General features: G+C 60.0%; 1 protein-coding gene across 4 annotated transcripts in view; it reads right to left on the bottom strand.

Annotated features, from left to right (window-relative positions):
* Positions 1-16,013, bottom strand: part of LOC105469499 (mono-ADP ribosylhydrolase 1) — a 170,758-nt gene that overhangs the window by 179 nt on the left and 154,566 nt on the right. For 2 of the 4 annotated variants that reach the window (XM_071074419.1, XM_011720566.3), the window contains 5 exons: positions 1,463-1,579; positions 910-1,031; positions 798-828; positions 597-670; positions 221-302 (listed from right to left, as the gene is read on the bottom strand). In XM_071074419.1, coding sequence (XP_070930520.1) covers positions 221-302; positions 597-670; positions 798-828; positions 910-1,031; positions 1,463-1,579 — 426 coding nt within the window. Of the gene's footprint in view, positions 1-103; positions 139-218; positions 343-596; positions 671-797; positions 829-909; positions 1,032-1,462; positions 1,580-16,013 lie in introns of those variants that run through there. The other 2 variants (XM_011720567.3, XM_071074420.1) reach the window with 2 other exon arrangements.

The raw sequence follows: 16,013 nt of genomic DNA, 5'->3' as shown, positions 1-16,013 counted from the left end.
CCAGGCTGCCCCGTGGTTTCCCGCCCTGCTTGGGGGTGAGCGGGGGTTAGTGAGCGGGTTAGTCTAGGGCCGGGGCCGCCGCACGGGGCGAGGCCCTGCTTACCAGTCCCGGTCAGGGTGGGCTGCGGGAGCCTCAGGCTGGAAGGCAGAGGACAGTGAGAGCCCGCCCCCAGGGTGGACCGGGGCAGGGGCGGGCCGTGGGGCGGCGCGGGGCACGTACCCACGGGGAAGTAGTGGGGGAGCCGGCTCCGGTAGATATCCTCGTCCTTCTCGCGGAACACGCAGATGATCAGCCGGTCCACCTGCGCCAGGGGCTGCTCAGCCGGGGCCGGGCCGCCACGCCTGGACCCAGGATCCTGTGACTGCCCGCCCCGGTGCAGGCTTTCACCTGCCTGGCCCCACGCCCTTCACAGAGGCTCGGGGCTGTGTGCCACCACCCCCATCTCGCCACCGCCAGGCGCCCTCGCGGAGGAGAAACAGGGAAGGAAAGGGCGGGCCTGGCCCTGCGCTCTGCACCCTGACTCCCTGGGCGATGACGGGGGCTGGTCACTCTGGCCGGGATGCGGACCCCACCCTCGCCCGAGCCCAGGACTCACCTTGTCCTTGTGCTGCTCCAGCCACTCTCGCAGGGTTGCCAGCACGACCTCAGCCGCCGCCTCACAGGGGTAGCCTGAGGCGGGCATGGCGGGAGTGAGTCTCGGGCTCTGGCCCCGCCCCCTGCCTGCACCAGGCCCCGCCCACTCCCCGTCCGCCCCGGCCCCTCCCACTCCTGGCCCTTGCACTTCTTCCAGACTCACCAAACACGCCGGTGGAGATGCAGGGGAACGCCTGGGCGGGGAGGGGTGAGAGGGGGTTGGAACATTGTCACTGCGCCCCGCCTCCCGCCCTCCCCCGCGGGCCGCCCCTCACCGCCGAGCGGAGGCGGTGCTCCAGCAGCAGGTCCAGGCTGCTCAGGTAGCAGCTGCGGAGCTCGGCAGCCTGGCTGGCGCTGGGCTCTCCGTAGGCGATGGGTCCCACCGTGTGGATGACGTCTACGGGGGGCGACGGGGTCAGACCGGCGGGGGTGTACGCGACCCTCAGCTCCCTCGCTTTCCCCTGCCGGCCTGGGCAGAAGGGGGCAGGAAACACCTTTCCCCCCAAGCGCTGAGCCTCCTCCGCGAAGGCCCCCACCCCTGTGGTCCCCCTCGAGCCTGAATCCGCACGCGCACAGCGCCCCCTCCCCATATCTATATAGGTACGGCTGAGACCCGAGCGCGAGTGTGGGCACGAAGGCGTTGCCCCCCGGCTCCCTCCCCAGCCTCCACGCACGGTCTCCCCCATCTGCTTCCTGGGGGGTGCGGGGTGGGGGCCGGGTCTTGGCCCTTAAGGTTAAGAAGGGCCCTCTGAGGAGGTCCCCAGCACTCCTGTGGGGGCCGCACCCCTGATGTCCCAGTGACACACGGGCGCCCTGTTGGGGACTCACACTTGGCCGGGAGCCGATAGCCGCCGGTGATCTTGGCCTTGCCAGTCTCACAGCTCTGCAGGGTCCGGCACTCGTCGGTAAGCAGGGGGCCGGCGGCCCGGTGAATGCAGCCGTCCACTGCAGGGAGGGCGGGCGGAACTGAGCTGGCCTGGCAAAGAAGGCTGCGGCCCCGGGCTGAGCACCCCTAGTCCCGAGAAGCCCCTCGTTGGTGCGAGGACCCACGCGGCGCCGCGCCCCAACCCCGTGGCCTCCGGCCGCTGCCTCCACCCTGCCCGAAGGGTTTCACATCTGGGGAAACCGAGGCGCACAGCGGGACTGCCCTGGGCCTGGCGGAAGTGGCGCAAGGAGGCCGGCAGGGGGCGCACCCGGCCCACCCTGTCCCTTCCAGGCCGCGCAGCCAGGGCCCAGGCAGGGCGGCTCCGGGAGGCGGGGTCCGCCGGCGCAGGAACCGCCGCCCGAGCCGAGGTGACGGGGAAGCTTCACCCTCCTCCCCGACGTCCCTCCCTAGCCTTGTCCCGGGCGTACCGCAGGGCCTGCGACCAGTCCCTGCCTCCGCCCGGGCCTCAGCGTCGGTGCGATCCCAAGGCCCACCTCCCCAGGCGGCGCCCCACTACGGGGCGGCGGCAAAGCCTAGGACCCATTTTGCGGATGAGGAAACAGAGGCCACCTTGTTACAAGGTGATCAGATCTGGTGCTGAAGCCTGGGTCTTCCAGCCGCGCGGGCAGGTGAGCCCGACGCCGCCGGGGCCCGGGTCTCCTGGCGCACAAACTCCTGCTGGTTAATGAGCCGCCTCGTTAGCGCATCCGGCTTAATTGCGGCCCCGCCTGGGCTTGTTTATCCGAGGGCGGCTCCAGGGCCTCGCGAGCGATTCTGGGGACCCGGGCTCAGATAAACAACCCGGGCGCAGCGGGAGGCGTGGAGGAAACGCTCCAGCAGCCCAACCTCGCCAGGGCACCCGCAGGAGAGGCGCGGCCTCAGGCAGGCCTGGGTCCAGCCCGGGCTCACCCCTCATCGGCTGTAAGATCCTGCCCCTTCCCCTCTCTGGCGTCCACTGTCTCATCTGGAATACCGGGACAGCGACCTTCCCACAGAGGAAAACGCCGCGTGCTGGCCGGGAGGACACGGCCCATCTTTGGCAGCTCTGATCGCCCCCACCAGGAGCTCCTCAGGCACCAGCTGCCTGGTGCTCACAGGCGGGCATCAAGAGAGGACCATCATTCCCCATTTTACAGATGGACAAACTAAGGCCCCCTTCTCCTTCATCACGTCAGTCTCAGCACAGCTCCAGGGATGCCAGCTGGCTCACGCCCCTTTCTTTTGCTGTTTTCTCTTGTGTCCTAGGGGCACAATTAAACCTCATTCTGCAACTTTACTCAGAGCTGGCACCAGGCAATTTCCCAGAAAGTCCCAGGGATGGGTGGGCAGAGAGGTTAGGGGAACTCTGAGAATGGCTCAGGCCTGGATCCCTCCCACCTGCTCCTCTCCTCTGCAGGGAGGAAGGCAACTGTAGCCCAGTGGGAGGCTGAGATGGAGCAAGAAGGCAGGGCCCAGAGCAGGCCTCCAGGCTAGAGCTCCCAGTGCTGGGCAGTGAGTGTTCCGAATGGGGTGCTGTGGTTTGGCTGTGGAGCTGGGCAGCCTGAGTTCAAATCCCGGCTCTGCAGCCACAGATGTATGACCCCTCACATATCATTTAACCTCTTTGGGTCTCAGTTGCTTCATCTGGAAAATGGGATAACAGCACCCACCTCAGAGCTCATTGGGCTGTTGGAAGGATTGAGTTAACTTTGTAATGTGCTTAAGGCAGTATTTGGCAAGAATGGAGGTGATGTGAGTGTATCCTGTTATTACAACAGTGTGACTGTGGGCATGTTCGGGTATGTGTACATCCGTGTGATGGGAGGTGGGTGCACACAGGGTGTTCCCAGTGTGTGGGGGTGAGCCCAGGGACCTGTCTGAGCTGGCTCTCCTAGGAGCCTCCCGGACCCTGCCCTGAAGGCCTCAGCCACCTGGCACCCAGGTGCTCATGGTCTCTGGGGGCTAACCCCCCTGCAGGCGACCTCGGCCAGCTGTGGGGGCCATTCGGAAGTGGAGCTCAGTGTTTCAGGGATTTAATGTTTCCTGTGGAAGTGGATGGGCCTGCTGCCAGGCCTTTGGGGCGGACCTGGGGGCATGAGGGAGGTGGAGGGAGCTGGAATCAATGCCAGCAGAGGGCTCAGGCCGGATGCCCCCTCCTCACTGCCAGCAGTTCCAGAACAGGGCCTGGGCCAGGTGATGGCTCTGCAGGGGCCCCAGGGGCTTTAGGGGAGGGGCTCCCCTAAAGCAGAGATGAGGGACAGGTCACTGTCAGCCCACTGCTGCCCCACCCTCACCCCAACAAGCTAGAGTGCAGCCTGGCCTCTCCTGCCTGTGTGTCCCTCCCTGTCCACACACCAGACTTCTTGCTCTCTCCCCTGCCAGTGCAGAGGGGAACCCCTGCACCCTGTTGTCCTTAGCCATAGGCCCAAAGGACCCCTCCCACACACACTCCCAGAGCCCCCTTAGCTCTGCCCTCCAGGCCCTGTCCTGGTTCTTACCTGGGGCTAAGCTAGGTCCCAGAGTCTCAAGCTTCCCGGGGTCCCATTCAGGGGAGATGCCCTTCCTTCCCTCTTCCCTCTTCCCTCTTCCCACCCCAAGGCAGCTGGAAAAGACCAGCAGCCCTGGTCCCAGGGGCTACCTGGTGGGAGGTGGGGTATTCCCAGTTCACAGGAGCTGACCAACCCTCAGTCTCCTCTCCAGGGCCCTCAGCCACCAAAACCAACCTCCAGGCTCCAGCTCAACCCTCACCCCAAGTCACCAGAAAAGCTGGGGTCTTTCCTGGGGAGACAGAGCCCACTTGGGTGGCGGGGCCCCCCTGAGATGTTTCTCCACCAGGTCATAGATGAAGCATTCCTCCACCTGTGGCCAGAAGACGGCCCCTAACACTCCTCTGCCTCCTCCCTGCAGCCCCTTCTTCCCTCTTCCCTCCTCTGCGTCTAAGCTCCCCTGATCTGGCTCCTTCACATCAGCCCTCTGTCTCACTATGTCATCCAGGTTGGAGTGCAGTGGCACAATCTTGGCTCACTGCAACCTCTGCCTCCCGGGTTCAAGTGATTCTTATGCCTCAGCTCCTGAGTAGCTGGGATTACAGGCGCGCACCACTATGCCCAGCTAATTTTTTGTATTTTCGGTAGAGACGGGGTTTCACCATGTTGCCCAGGCTGGTCTCGAACTCCTGACCTCAAGTGATCCACCCGTCTCGGCCTCCCAAAATGCCGGGATTACACATGCGGGTCTGTTTTTTTTTTGTTTGTTTGTTTTGTTTTTTTTGAGACAGGCTCTTGCTATGTTGCCCTGCCTCAGCCTGGTAAGTAGGTGGTATTACTCACCCCCCATGGCCTTTGTCAGCCCTCTTGTTGGGTAAGCACCTGCATGGTGATTTACAGCCGCTGTCTTAAAATTTTTCCTGTTTATAGAAGAAGAAACCGAGGCACAGAGAGGGAAACTTGCCCACACAGCTAGAAGGTTGGGCTCCCAACCTCGGTGGCTCTGCTTCCTCTGGGACCATCAAAGGGCCTCGCCCTGAACCACTCTGGCTGACTGGTTCAAATGGCCCCCGGTCCACGCTCTTCGGGAGGCAGTGTCTCCCCACATCAGTACGTCCTCTCCCAGCAGAGGGGCTGCCCTGGTGGCCTCTTGTTGCACAGTGTTCTGAGGCCACTGTCTTTCTGGATGGTTTGGCTGCCCCCAGCGCTGACGGCTCCCTCCATCCAGCGGGCTCTCCCATCTCCTTCGTGAGCTCTCGTTCCTCAGGCCACTCCTCAAATGCCGCGTCTGCCCTCACCTGAGCCCGGAGGAACCTCTCTCTGCCCCAAGCCCTGGCCTCTGAGCAGCCCTTGGCCCTCCACCCCATCTTAGGCATGTCCCTGCTTTGCTGTGGTAAAGCCCTGCCTGCCTGCATTCCGCCTGGCCTCTGTGTGCGCCTCCCATAGAAGGATGTTGAGGAAGGAAGGAGGGCTGGGTCGAGTGATTGCCCATGGCCCTGGGCATTCCTGGGGCAGTGGAGGGCACCAGGAGTGGGCAGGCTGGGGCTGGAGCCAGGCTGTCCTCAGAGCCAGCAGAGGCGGAAGGCAGGCGGGCTCCAGTGGGGCCATCCACCAAAGCGCTTAGGATGAGTTGGCCGCTATTTAGGGTGCTGTAATATTCATGAAGGGAAGATTAGATATTTAAATTTATTCAGCAATAAATGCGTCTCAGTGGGAGAGCATTCCTCATGCTAAACAAACAAGCAGGCAGGGGCTAATTAATTATTTACAGGAACATGAGGAGGCCTGTGGCCCGGGGGACCAGGAGGGCAGCTGTGCCCCTGCTGAGGCCAGGGCACCCCAACCTGCAGGCCTGGACCTGCCCCTGGTCTCGCTATGCTCCCCCGTTCTCCCTGCCATCCCGTGGGGCTGGCCTATGGTGTGCCTTCTTTGGGATTTCTCTTCCCAGAATTCCTGGCCACGAGATTGCTGGTGATTTGGGGCAAGTCACTTAACCTCTCTGAGTCTCAGAGCTCTGGCCTCAAGAGAGTGGTAGGGGCTGGGAGGGGGGGCTCATGCCTGTAATCTCAGCACTTTGGGAGGCTGAGGTGGGAGGGTTGCTTGAGCTCAGGAGTTTGAGACCAGCCTGGACAACACAGTAAGACCTCATCGCAAAAAAAAAGAAAAAAAAGTGGTGGGGAGCACTGAGATATGCTGGGAGGTGTCAAGGATTCGGGAGACTGAGGACCAGGGAGGTTAAGCAACTTGTCCAAGGCCCAACAGTGAGAGCAGGGGCAGAAACTAAGATCTATAGTATTTTATTTATTTATTTATTTATTTATTTTTGAGATAGGTTTTTGCTCATTGCCCAGGCTGGAGTGCAATGGCATGATCTTGGCTCACTGCAACCTCTGCCTCCTAGGTTCAAGCAATTCTCCTGCCTCAGCCTCCTGAGTAGCTGCGATTACAGGTGCGTGCCATGATGCATGGCTAATTTTTGTATTTTTAGTAGAGATGGGGTTTTGCCATGTTGGTCAGGATGGTCTCGAACTCTGACCTCATGATCCGCCCACCTCGGCCTCCCAAAGTGCTAGGATTATAGGCGTGAGCCACCGCGCCTGACCAAGACTCACATTATTAACCCTCATCTTACAGAAGTAGTGATGGGCTCAGAGAGGGAAAGTCACTTTCCCAGAGCCACACAGCAAAGTGTAAGGCCTTGCCTGGGCAGCTCTCGCCCCTGGTCTCCACCTTCCTAGACTCCTGTGGGCCCCAAGTGTAGGGAGGTGAGCAGGAAGCGGGGCCTGGTTGTGAGGGTGAGTGGGGCCTGGGCTGGCTGGGTCTCCGGCCTGCCCTGTGACTACAGCGTCTGGCCCTGCCTCTCAGGTGCCGAGTCTCATACCTCTCTAGCTCAACCTCATGCCTCTGAAAAGAGCTTTCGGGGGCTGTGTGGGGGGATCCCCTTTTTACAGATGGGAGGCTGAGGCTCAGCCACGGACTTCACAGGCAGGGGATTCCTTTGCCCCGTCATGCTCTTGGGGGCCTTGTACCCCAGGGACGGGCCACACTGCCAGGGTAGAGGTGCCCCTGAGAAGGCAGGCAGGAGGGGCTGGGGACAGAGGGCCTTGGGGAGGCAGAGGTGTGAGTTGGGGGTTGGGGGAGGGGTGTGCTTCCCTTCCAGCCCAGGAAGGACCAGGGGTCTGGGCTCCAGGGACCACTCCGCCTGGACATCTAGGCACAACCTGCAGGGCATTGGCAGCCGAGCCTTGGTGCAGCCCGTGCTGGTTTCCCTTTCCGGAGGAGGGCTACAGAAATACCAGATGCTAAGGCAGAAAGGGGCCAGGCTCCCCGGGAAATGGGGAAACTGAGTCTCTGAGAGGGTACCAACTGCATCAAGGGCAGACATCTGACCTGCTGCCCCAGGCTTCAAACACTGCAGAGGGAAGGTTTAGCCACAAAGCCTGGATAAGTGACCCACTCAAGGGTCCTGCACTCTCTTCTCTCCCAGCCCACTCCTCATTCTCTACCTCTGGCTTCTATTCAACTCCCAGGCCAAGACCCTGAGTGACAGCCCATTGCCGAACCATCGTTGCCTCTGCCCACACCCTCCTGGTCATCCATTTAATCAACAAACCCTAGCCAGCCCCGGCTCTGTGCTAGGCTTGGGCTCAGCCCAGTGGGGTGCAGAGCCCATCTTCACCAGGCCCCACTCTCTCGGTGCCAAGGCGGGTGGGTGCCCCAGGGAGAAGATGGATGGACAACAGCTCTGTGATGTGATCTGAAATTCATTACGGGGTGAGATCAGCTCCTTAAATGGGGATTTGAAAACATTAGCGCTTCATTATGTACACAACGGCAGTGCCTCATTCATCATGCAAAAATCACTCCCGTTATTAAAAATCCCTATGGCAGCTGCATGCAGGGGCTTGGTGGCATCGTGCCTGCTGGGGGGCAGAGCAGGAGCTCCACAGTCCTGCCTGGTCAAAGCTGTGGCCATGGGACAGGGGCCCAAGTCCCAGCATCCCTCTTACACAAGGGGCCAGCTGCGGGGTGGGGTGGGAAGTGAGGTTCAGCTCCAGGGACTTAGTGCCTCAGTTTCTTCATCTGCAAAATGAAGATGCTAATGATGCCTCCCATAGGGCTGGGTGAGGGTGTGTGAGATTCTGCAGGGAGAGGTTCAAAGGGCGCTGGTGGCCATGTCATGAGTACTGAGAATGCCTGGCTGCTGTTGGCACCATCATCATCAACTGGGGTCAGGCAGGGGTGGCAGGAAGGCCTGGGGACCTTTCCTTGGGGAAGGGCATGCGCCACCTGTCATAAAACCTCCCATGGCTCCCAAGGATACATGGAAAAAAATCCTCAACTCCAACAAAGCTTTCAAGGACTCTCTGGGACTCCCTGCAGCCTCCCCCTCAGATGAATTCGCTACCTCCCGTGCCCCTCCTACTGGCTCAAACTCTGCATCATTCAAAAAATGCGGACGAGGGCTGGGGGGCAGCGTGCCACATGCCAGCCCTATGTAAGGGCCAGGAGTCCTGTGGCCGCAGTTCTAGGGACAGGACATGCAGCTCTAAGTTGTGGCGGTGGTGAAAAAGGAGAAGGGGAAAATGGAGCTGGACCAGAGGGAGGAGGGAGGAGCAGGCTGTTCAAAGGATGAGGTGGCCCCTCCCAGGATGTGGCATTTGAGCAGAGCCCCGAGTAATGAGAAAGAACTGGCTTTGGAAGGAGGTGGGGAGGACAGTCCCGGATGAGAGTCAGGTGGGAGGCTCTGGAAGGGCAGAGCCCTGTGGCAGGAACAGGCCAGCAGGTGAGGCTGGGAGGGCGCGCTGCCTCTACAGGACCTCCTGGGCAGTGCGAGGAATTGAGCAACCGGGAATTGGTTGCAGCGCGGTGGGAAGTTTCCAACAGTGGAGGGATGTGTTCTGATTCGGCCTCTGGGCCCTCTTCTGTTCCCTCTTTCTGGCACGCCCTTCCCTTCTATGCTGAAGCACAGCCCCTACCCCTGCCCTTTGCCAGACAGCCCCATGCCAGAGGGTCCTGGCACGCCCACCCTGCACACACAACACCCATGAGACTGGCACAGGGACAGGTGCGGGGACTGCCCATCCCCTTGGGCTGCCTGCTTCTTCTGAGCTCAGCCCTGCTGGGGAGGGGAGGGCCGCACACAGTCCCGCCTCCAGAGGGCTGAGGCTGGCCACAGGTCACGGAGGTCACGTTATCTGCTCGTGGAGCAAGGCCACGGCTAATCGGAGCGGCCGGAGCTGAGCCTTTTCCTAGCGGCGGCGGGAACCAATCACGGATTAGCAGCGGCCGGGCGATGGGAGATAGCGCCGGAGCAGGGCGCGGAGCGCTCGCGAGCCGGGCAGGAGTCGAGTGCTGAATACTTAGAGGCCTGGGCGAATTCTCCCGGGCCTGCCCGTCTAGGAGCAGAGAGCCAGTCAGAGCCAGAGAGGAAGAACGACGGGAGAAGGGAGAGGGAGCCAGACAGAGGCAAAGTGTGGAGGGAGAAATGGAGAAAACGAGGGAGAGAGGGAAGTGGCAAGAGAAAGACCTGATGGAGAGAGGCAGGGTTGCAGGGGAGAGTGCTCGGCTGGCCCCCAAGGTCCCAGCATGTGTATGAGGAGGGACGGCCGTGGGTGGCGGCTTCTGAGCAGGTGAGGGAGTCTGCGGTGGGGCCTGGGGAGAGGTGAGAGGTGTGCTCCACGCACACACAGGCGCCCAGGGTTGGGGTGCGGGCACGGCACAGGGAGCGTTGTCCACATGGCAGGCCTTCACTAAACAGAGCAGTGGAGGGGGTGTCGGAGGGGCTGCCCTGACATGGGAAGGCGAAACTAGGTGGGAGGGTTGCGACAGGAGGCGGAGGAGCACTCGGGCCCAGGAGCAGCGTGTGCAAATGCCCGGTGCCACGGGAAGACAGCCAGGGAAGCCCAGCCACCCTGGCTTCTCTTGGGTGGGAAGGAGCTGGGCCCGGGTGTAGGGGACACACACACACGGACTTGCCCTGCGGGCACAGGGTGCAGGGGTGCTCAGGGCCGACGGCATGGGGGCAGGGGCAGCTGCACCCACACAGGCAGGCCCACTCCTGCAGTTTGGGTGGGGTTGCTGACCTCCGGAAGGCCCCAGACCGAATGTGGGGAGGGTGGGGATGGGGTTCCATCCTGTCCTGCCCGCCTGCCGGGGATCTGCCTGACTCCCTCTCACCCACCCCAGGAGCTGACCCTTTGGGGCGCTGGCCAGGCTGGAGTAGAGATGGCGGCCACGCAGCCAGAGGAAGGCGGCCCTGAATTAATCTGTCACTAAAGCTTGGCCGTGGCAGGCGCAGTCATGATTTAGATGAATAATTGAAACGCTCCGATACATTTATTATCCCTTTAGTGCAAAAGTGGCAGAGAAAGACGAGGGGTAATTGAAAAAGAGCGCACAAATCTCCCCGAGAAAGCGGGCTCCTTATCGCCGAGTAAACATTTCAGTCCTAATAAACAGGAGAGACACGCGTCAGGGCCCTGTCGATTCCCATCCTGATTTAGGACCTGCCTCTCTTCTTACCATACAATAGGAGAGTGTTTTAAAAAATGTTTTTATTGAGCCAGTAAAAGCTTTCCAGGAGGGAGGTGGGAGAGAGGAGGGGGCCTGGCAGTCACCAGGCCAAAGGGTCTGTCGGGAAGGCTGGTGGCTGCCCCAAGCCCATCAGGCCTCCCTGAAGCTGACACAGGCCCTCTCCCTGGGGGCCCTCCATCCTGCTCTACCTGCAGAACTCCTATTTAGCCTTCGGGACCCAAGTCAAATGCTCCCTCTGCTGGGAAGCCTCCTACCAAACTGGGTCTCCCTGAAGGCTGAGTCCCAGCATTTGGCATAGCCCCCTCAACTCAGAGACAGCCCCAGGGAGGAATGGGCAGTAGGGGAGTAGGGGGACTTCCCCGGGACTCACTGCATTGCCAGCACTATCTAGTTCGGCACCAGGGCCTGGTGGGTGGGGGTTCAGGCCCAGAGTGAGGCAGGCACAGTATTCCTGTGCCCTCCAGGTTAAATCCCTTTAGCCCCAGCAGCCCCTGGGGCATTCACTGCACTGGGGGTACCTGGGAGACTCCCGTCTCTGCTCCCCTGAGACTGCAGCCGTCTCTTGCTATGAATCACTGCACATTTGCTGTAAAAACAGTGGGCTTGGACCCCAAAGCCCTGCAGGCCAGGCCCAGTCCCATCTTCTGAGCCCCAGCTGTGCCTGCCCCTACTGGCAGGAACTCCAGGGTGGCAGGGTGTTGGCTGAGGTATGGGCTGGCGTGTTGGCTGGGGTGTTGGTTGGGGTGTTAGCTGGGGTGTTGACTGGGGTGTTGCCTAGGGTGTTGGTTGGGGTATTCATTGGCGTGTTGTCTGGGGTGTTGGTTGGGGTATTGGTTGGGGTGTTGTCTGGGGTGTTGGTTGGGGTGTTGGCTGGGCTGTTGGTTGGGGTGTTGGCTGGGGTGTTGCACAGGGTGTTGGCTGGCATGTTGGTTGGGGTGTTGTTTGGGGTGTTGGTTGGGGTGTTGGAGTATTGGCTGGGGCACTGGCCAGGGCATTGGCTGGTATGTTGGTTGGGGTGTTGCTTGGGGTGTTAGTTGGGGTGTTGGCTGGCATGTTGGTTGGGGTGTTGGCTGGCATGTTGGTTGGCATGTTGCTGGGGTGTTGGCTGGGGTGTTGACTGGCATATTGGTTGGTGTGTTGGTTGGGTGTTGTGTTGGCTGGGGTGTTGGCTGGTGTGTTGGCTGGGGTGTTGGTTGGGGTGTTGGCTGGTGTGTTGGTTGGGGTGTTGGCTGGTGTGTTGGTTGGGGTGTTGGCTGGGGTGTTGGTTGGGGTGTTGGCTGCTGTGTTGGTTGGGGTGTTGGCTGGGGTGTTGGTTGGGGTGTTGGCTGGTGTGTTGGTTGGGGTGTTGGCTGGTGTGTTAGTTGGGGTGTTGGCTGGTGTGTTGGTTGGGGTGTTGGCTGGTATGTTGGCTGGGGTGTTGGTTGGGGTGTTGTGTTGGCTGGGGTGTTGGTTGGGGTGTTGGTTGGGGTGTTGGCTGGTGTGTTGGCTGGGGTGTTGGTTGGGGTGTTGGTTGGGGTATTGCCTGGTGTGTTGGGGTGTTGGCTGGTGTGTTGGTTGGTGTATTGGCTGGTGTGTTTGTTGGGGTGTTGGCTGGCATGTTGGTTGGGGTATTGGCTAGGATGCTGGTTGGGTGTTGGCTAGAATGCTGGTTGGGGTATTGGCCAGGGTGTTGCCTACTGCCCCTCTCCATTGAGGGACTGGCAGGCTGGCAGTCCCCCCCAGGGTGAGGGGATGGGATGAGGGTGCCAGACTGACAGCTGTGTTCCCAGCTCCCAGGGCACACAAAGGGTGCCACTCACTGCACCACAGATGTTAATTATTTACTTCAAAGCAGGAAGCTCTTCTAGGGGCTCAGAATCTCCCATAATCCTGCCCTCAGGGAGAGTCCGGAATGGACTCCGGAATGGCCTCCGGAATGGTGGGGAAGCAGGCAATGAAGAACAAACACAAAACACAAGCAGGGAACCAGGGCTGTGGGACGAAGACACGGAGCAGTGGTGTGTGTCAGGGTTCTGGGCAGAGTGGCTGGGGCAGGCAGGATGGCCCTTGTGCTTATTCGAACAATGGGTGGGTGGTCATGGGAGGGACGTGGGTAGAGGCCTGAACTCATGTAGGAGGGATGTCCAGGGACTCCAGGGGAAGACGGGTGTGTCTGGGCAGAGTCAGGTGGGGTCTAACTTGGGCAGGTAGGGGACTAGGGCTGGATGAACTCAAAGGATGGTGGGAGGAGCAGGGTACAGCAGAGGGCAGAGCATCTCCGGGGCCCAGGCTGGGCTCCATTCCAGCCCCAGCCTCGTCCCTACCACAGCCCCCTCCCCGCCACCTCCACTGTGTTCCAATCACATTAGCAGAGTGACAGGCCCAGCAAGCACTAGCGGCGGCTCCATAAATCTCAGCCCGTGTTAAAAGGCTGGACTCTGGGCCCACTTCCTCCAGGGGCACCTGCCCCGTCCATCTCTGCATCAGTCGGGTTGTGTGAGAGGCCTGTGCCAGTCGCTCCTCACCCCTAAATGCTGGAAGGGGAACCAGAGAGGCTTCCACGGTGCCCCTGAGTGGCCAGGGCAGGGCCCCTCCACTTCCTAGAGTGAGGTTACTGGCCATCTGTGAGCCACTCCTGATTTGCCAAAACATCTGTGGTTTCCACTGGTTGCCCTTGGGTAAGGTCGCTGCTTAATGCATAGAGTCCCTGGGATTGCAGTGGAGGTGCCACCTCCTTCTAGAAGCCTTCCTGATGCCCAAGCAGGGACAGGCACTCTTCATCAAGCTCCTACGGTGCCACTCCTACCCCACACCCACACCACAGATCACCCACCTTTACCTGTAGTTCATTCATTCAATAAACTTTTTTTTTTTTTTTTTTGGAGACAGGGTCTCACTCTGTCACCCAAGCTGGAGTGCAGTAGTGCGATCTTGGCTCACTGTAGCCTCTGCCTATGGAGTTCAAGCAATTCTCCTGCCTCAGCCTCCTGAGTATCTGTGATTACAGGTGTGTACCACCATGCCCAGCTAATTTTTGTATTTTTAGTAGAAAAAGCTAATTTTTGTATTTTAGGGTTTTACCATGTTGGCCAGGCTGGTCTTGAACTCCTGACCTCGTGATCTGCCCACCTCAGCCTCCCAAAGAACTGGAATTACAGGTGTGAGCCACCACTCCCAGCCTTAATTTTTATATTTTTAGTAAAGACAGGGTTTCTTTTTTTTTTTTTTTTTTTTTGAGACAGAGTCTCGCTCTGTCGCCCAGGCTGGAGTGCAGTGGCCGGATCTCAGCTCACTGCAAGCTCCGCCTCCCGGGTTTACGCCATTCTCCTGCCTCAGCCTCCCGAGTAGCTGGGACTACAGGCGCCCGCCACCTCGCCCGGCTAGTTTTTTGTATTTTTTAGTAGAGACGGGGTTTCACCGTGTTAGCCAGGATGGTCTCGATCTCCTGACCTCGTGATCCGCCCGTCTCGGCCTCCCAAAGTGCTGGGATTACAGGCTTGAGCCACCGCGCCCGGCCAAGACAGGGTTTCACCATCTTGGCCAGGCTGGTCTCTAACTCCTGACCTGAGGTGATCCACCTGCCTCGGCCTCCCAAACTGCTGGGATTACAGGCATGAGCCACCATGCCTGGCCCCTTGTTCCTTGTTTTTTGAGACAGGGTCTAACTCTGTCACCCTGGCTGGAGTGCCGTGGCACAATCACAGCTCACTGAAGCCTTAACCACCCGGGCTCAAGTGATCCTCCTACCTCAGCCTCCCGAGCTATGACTATAGGCACATGTGCTACCATAGTTGGTTGATTTCTTTCTTTTTTTTTTTTTTTGTAGAGATGGGGTCTTACTATGTTCCCCAGGCTGCTCCCAAGTTCCTGGGCTCAAGCAATCCTCCTGCCTCGGCCTCCCAAAGTGCTGGGATTACAGGCTGGGATTACAAACATTTATTGAGCACTTGTAAGTGCCAGCCCCGGTTCTGGGTGCAAGAGATAGTCTTTCATTTTCAGGGGTAGAAGACAAGGAACATCATATATAAGTAAATCATATAGCACGTTAGAAGGAGACAGGTGCTCAGAAAAATTAAAACCAGAGCAGGGCGGGGACCGAGGGAGTGCCAGCATGGGGCAGGGGAGGCAGCCGCAATTTCAGCTAGGGGCCAGGGTGGGCCCTCCTGAGAGACGACATTCAAGTGAAGGCCTGTCAGAGTGAATGGAGCAGCCGCGTGGACAACTGGAGCAAGGGCACTGCAGGCAGAAGGAACTGCCAGGGCAAAGGCCTGAGGCAGGAGGGGGCGGGGCCTGTCCAGGGAGGCCAGGGTGGCCGGAGCAAAGTGGGGAGGGTGGCAGCGTGGAGGTGACTGTCAGAGGTGACTGGGGACCTGACGAACCATGCTAAGGAACTTGGCCCAGGCCCTGAGTGAGATGAGAACCCTGGCAGGGTTGTGGCTGAAGAGACTTGATGAGCTGGTGTGGGACTGAAAGGCCACCCCCTTTGTGATCCTTTATCTTCCTGAACTGAAGAGCTAACGATCTCGCTCCTCACAGGCTCTCTGGGCTCCTGGGCCATCTCGCGTCTCTGCACCTCTTGGCTGGGCTCCAGCCATTCCTGTGTCAGAGCCTCCCTAAATTCCCCTCCCTCTCCTCCACTTTCAGGCCTTTGCCTGCGCCGTTCCCTCTGCCCGGGACACCCTTCCCAGCACTCTTCACTGGGCTCACGCCTATGCATCCCTCAGATTGCAGTGGAGGCACCACCTCCTTCTAGAAGCCTTCCTGATGCCTGAGCAGGGACAGGCACTCCTCATCAAGCTCCTACGGTGCCACTCCCACCCCCAAGCCCACACCACAGATCACCCTGTGTCTTGGTGGTGCTGTCATCTGCACTGGGAGCTCACGGGACAGAGGCCAGGCCCATCTGTGCCCGGCAGTACCTGTCCCGGCACCCAGCTCAGGGCCTGGCACACAAGGGTAATGAATGAACAGAGGAAGGGCAGGGTGCTGTGGGTGGGACACGCAGGTGTCAGGTCTGCAAAGTGTCCTCCAAAAGGACAGGCTTCGGAAGAGGGTCCTAGGTGGCCTGTTTTCAGGACCACAGTCCCCAGCAAAGCCCCTTATTCTGTGAGGCCTCCAGGGAGCTGTGACCTCCATGGGGACAGCTAGAGGAGAATGGGGAGGAGGGAAAACATTTCAGCCACAAACAGACCCCCATTCTGCATCCTGGCTGGTCACCGACAGCTTTTAACGCTGCTCTTATTTATTCCTGACCTTCATGCCCCTTTTATTTTTCCCCCTTTTAAAACCTGGCCTGGGCCCCGCCACCACTGCCGTAAACACGGCCCCTGGGATTTATCCGACGGCGCATTAACCCCTGGCCCCTGGCTCACCAATCATCCTGCTGCCTGTGCAGACAGCGGGCAGCCCGGCCAGCTGGGGGGCTGAGGGACTGGGCTAAGGGGCTGATGTGGTCTGCTCTGGGTGGGCTGGC

The sequence above is a fragment of the Macaca nemestrina genome, chromosome 12 (genome assembly GCF_043159975.1).
Source record: "Macaca nemestrina isolate mMacNem1 chromosome 12, mMacNem.hap1, whole genome shotgun sequence".
Taxonomy (NCBI): Eukaryota; Metazoa; Chordata; class Mammalia; order Primates; family Cercopithecidae; genus Macaca; species Macaca nemestrina.
This window is presented reverse-complemented; position numbering and strand designations above follow the sequence as displayed.